Genomic DNA, 3,821 nt, shown 5'->3' on the forward strand with positions numbered 1-3,821 from the left:
TCTTTCAATTTCAAGTGCAACTTTAAAATTAGAGCGTTGAAGTTTTTGTTTTTTTTTTTCCTTTTTAGTTGTTTAAGATTGAACCGCTTTTGATTATTTATGCTTGTAGTTCTTTTGCTTATTATTTAATAGCATTTGTAAACTTAGAATCAATGAGTCCTAAACTTTGTTTTGATTTAAGTTATTGTTTTCTAATATTAATACATTGTCCTACTTTTTTTTTGAAAAACTATCTTAAGGAGAAGTACTTTCATAAATTTTGAAAATCTCGTAAACGACCTTGTCATGTAGGTTGAGGATACTTGAAAGACCTTCATCATTTAGGTGAGTCTGGATAAAATTGTAGTTTTAAAATCAAATCAAACTCGAGGAAACAAATTCAAAATTAAGGATTTATTTTTATGTATATAACCAAGAAAAGCTAAAAACCATTACAGATGAGGTAACAAATTACAACTGTAAGAACATATACAACAAAGTATTTTAAGTAGAAAAATTGTGGTTGGACATCAAATGAAGACCGGTACACCATTGCATACAAAATCCTGTTGATGCACAAGCAACATCCCACTTCCCATCTCTAGCTGTTGCCTTCACAAATCACAGTGTCGAAAGGCTAGACAGTAATTGACATGGTTACTGTTTCACTACAACTTTTTCCCTTTAGAATTGCATTCCAATTCACTAAACGAAAACCTGCTTAAATGAAGTTTGAACACTTTCATGGCCTTGGGCTTATGCGGAGACCAAGTCTGAGTTTCCTTCATTTGCAGACTTGTCCAAGCGATCAGCAGCCTTTAGAACCTACAGAAAACCATGATAAAATCCATTGGTAACGTGGCCAAACGCGGTTCATGCCTACTATATAAGTTCACGAGTTACTTTCATCAAAGTTATTTCACCTCGGCATCCCAATTTGTTCTAGCGGTGAGAACAATTAGAACTACTGTTTGTAAAAAAACTCCGATAAGCATCCCCCACCAAATCCCCTGAAAAAAATGCCAAAACGCATCACTTTCTATCAGTATTCCTCACAAAGAAACAACTGTACGGAATGAGAGTGGGAGCGAGTGAACTTACCGCGACTCCCATACTTGCTTTGAAGCCAAGAAGACATCCAACTGGAAAACCAATTATATAGTAACAAACGAGATTGACGTAAGCCACGACATCTTGCCATCCACTACCAATTGCCACACCTGAAATTCCACGCATTTGAAATTAGAAATGGTTGTAAACATTTGTATGAAAACCTGGTTTGCTCGTCTGCACTGCAGCTTCTATCGTATATCAATACCTGAAAGTATGGGTTGAATCCCATTCAAGAAAACGGAAACAACCAGCAATGGAGTTAAATCCAACACCGCCTCAACAACATCAGCATCACTTGTAAATAGCTTGCTAAGTCCAACTCGGAATATTAATATAATCGCACTGAAGATTATACTAATCAGGATGCTCGTTCCGTTCACTACAAACACTGAAAATTTTGCCACCTTTGGGTTACCAGCCCCTAATTCATTACTGACTCGGACACTGCATAAGCCAAGTCATCTTATTATGATTAGATCACTTCCAATAATAGAGCATGTAAAGGAATAATTTGATTTCTTATAAGCATTTTTTTTTTGTCACAAACCTGGCCGCGGCGCTTAGGCCTAACATAAATTGCAGACTGAAGTTCCAGTAGTTCATGCTGGAATTGTTCATCATATAAGGACATGTAAAAGTTGGATATAATAATAGCAATCATGGTTAAATAACTCATGGAGTAAACTGGTAATGAAAAGATTAAATGCATTAACAAATCCATACTTACCAAATAGAAATGGAGTCTAGGGAGATTGTAGGATTGGGGAGGAGCCCTGATATTAGTGTTAGCCCTTGGTTGTACCATATCTCCAAACTACATTCATTCACAAAAGGAAAAAGATATTAGCATGTGATAGTCTTGGAAAAGATGGGGGACTAAGGGTTTAATTTTTTGGTAATGCTATTTTAGACACTCTCTAGTAGAGGTAGGCCGTACTGTTATATCAAGGATCAACCTATGTTAGAGAGTGTGTTAGCAAAGTAGTTAACTTTGTGTGTCTAAATAGCTTTGGTCAAAATTTACACACGAGTAATGATATAGACACTACATTTTTTAAAACCACATTAGCGAACCGCCTTATTTGCCGAGTAATTGACACATAAGCTTCGACGTAAGTAAGGATCTTGACTAACGTGGTCTAAGAAAGCCAAAGTGGTCGCTTTTGCAATTTTGAATTATTTTTCACCTACCAGAGCATGGTAGCAGAGGCAACAGTCAACTTAAAATAAGGCCACATTCCTTTGAAGGCTTTCCAAGAGAAGCCAGTCCAAGTCTCTTTGCACTTGGGACTCAGAAGAATGTAAAGCCCGTATATAATGACAAGAAGCCACCAAGAGAAGCTCAGTGTAAGAGCAGCCCCAATTAGGCCATAATCCACAACAAAAACCACCACCCAATTGAGAAGAATATGAAGGATGAAAACTCCAACAGACATGTAAGCCAAGGGGTTGACTATGTTTTGAGCTTGAAGGAACCTCTGCTGGGGGCAGTTTATGGCAAATGCAAAAAGCTGAGGAATAATTCCTCTTGCAAAGATTTGGCCTTGCTCGGCTATTTCTTCTGATTGGCCGATCGCTACGAGGATAGGACCTGACCACCAATACACAAATGAGAGGAGGATTGCTGCTCCCAAGTGCAAGATTATTGCTCTTTGGCATATGATTCCCATTGCTGGCAATTGTTTGGCTCCATATGCTTGCCCACACACAGTTTGCACAGCACTTGCCATCCCCAACTTTGAATCCGAACCGAGAATAAGAAACAAGAACAAAAAAGTATTAGGTCAACCAACAAAATAGAAAAATGGAAGAAAACATAAAGATGACATTGCGTACATGAATAATTTAGGGAGGAGTGACAATTCAGAATAGTTATCATGAACCCTTAGGTGAAAAAACGAAAAGGAATGCATGATAACTATTTTGGAGCGTAAGTAATGGTTCACATTTTTTATTATAGGCACATTAGTTGGGGTACAAACCATAATCCCATAAGCAAGACCCTGAATTCCCACACTAGCGATAGAGGCTCCGGCAAGCTCCAACGCACTCAAATGCCCACAAAAAATAAGGGTGACAAAGCTGAGCATGTAGTTGAATACGGAAACAATGATGGATGAACCAGATAAAATCCATAGGAGTCTTGACTCCCAAGCAACCAGCCTAGGCCACCATCGGAGTGCCACTGGCGGGTGCTCTAGAAACTCTTCAATTGCGCGGGATGACGAGTCAGTAAGCCTAGAATGCGTGTCAAGTCCAACTAACAGCGGCTGCTGATTCTCCTCCACCGTTCTCATGGTTGGTTTTCCGTGCCACCACTACTTGAGGATTTCAAAAGTGTGTGTCACTCGGAAGAGGCTAGGGCGGACATATTTGTACTATGATGCCTGACCAAACAAAGTGAATAAAAATACTTGAAACTGTTAGGTTTAACTACCATTCACGGAAGTTAGATAATTTACAGCCAGTCTATTTCAAAAAAAGAAAAGAAAAAATATTATTAAAAGAAAGAATACAATAATTCAAGAAAAAGAGAATTTCATTCTTGAAATACATAAATAGAAATTCAGCACTCAATCTACTAAAATATTAAATCACACCAATCTATTCACAATGCATAAATCACGCCAGTCTATTCATATGAAACTCTGCAAGTTGTACTTTTCAATATCTATTCAGTTGTACCTTAGTGGCGGCCAGTTCAGTGTCTTTTCTGAGCGAATGCATTC

At 38.1% G+C, this 3,821-nt stretch overlaps 1 protein-coding gene across 1 annotated transcript; it reads right to left on the reverse strand.

Annotated features, from left to right (window-relative positions):
• Nucleotides 1–507: 507 nt before the first annotated feature.
• On the reverse strand, nt 508–3,414 carry LOC137709395 (protein DETOXIFICATION 41-like). The gene is made up of 8 exons (XM_068448487.1): nt 3,075–3,414; nt 2,284–2,828; nt 1,820–1,906; nt 1,640–1,696; nt 1,298–1,536; nt 1,081–1,199; nt 903–989; nt 508–804 (listed from the first exon to the last, which is right to left on the reverse strand). The coding sequence occupies exons 1-8, from the start codon at nt 3,387–3,389 to the stop codon at nt 736–738; spliced, it is 1,518 nt and encodes a 505-aa protein (XP_068304588.1). The 5' UTR covers nt 3,390–3,414; the 3' UTR covers nt 508–735.
• Nucleotides 3,415–3,821: the final 407 nt, after the last annotated feature.

This window comes from Pyrus communis, chromosome 11 (genome assembly GCF_963583255.1).
Source record: "Pyrus communis chromosome 11, drPyrComm1.1, whole genome shotgun sequence".
Lineage (NCBI taxonomy): Eukaryota > Viridiplantae > Streptophyta > Magnoliopsida > Rosales > Rosaceae > Pyrus > Pyrus communis.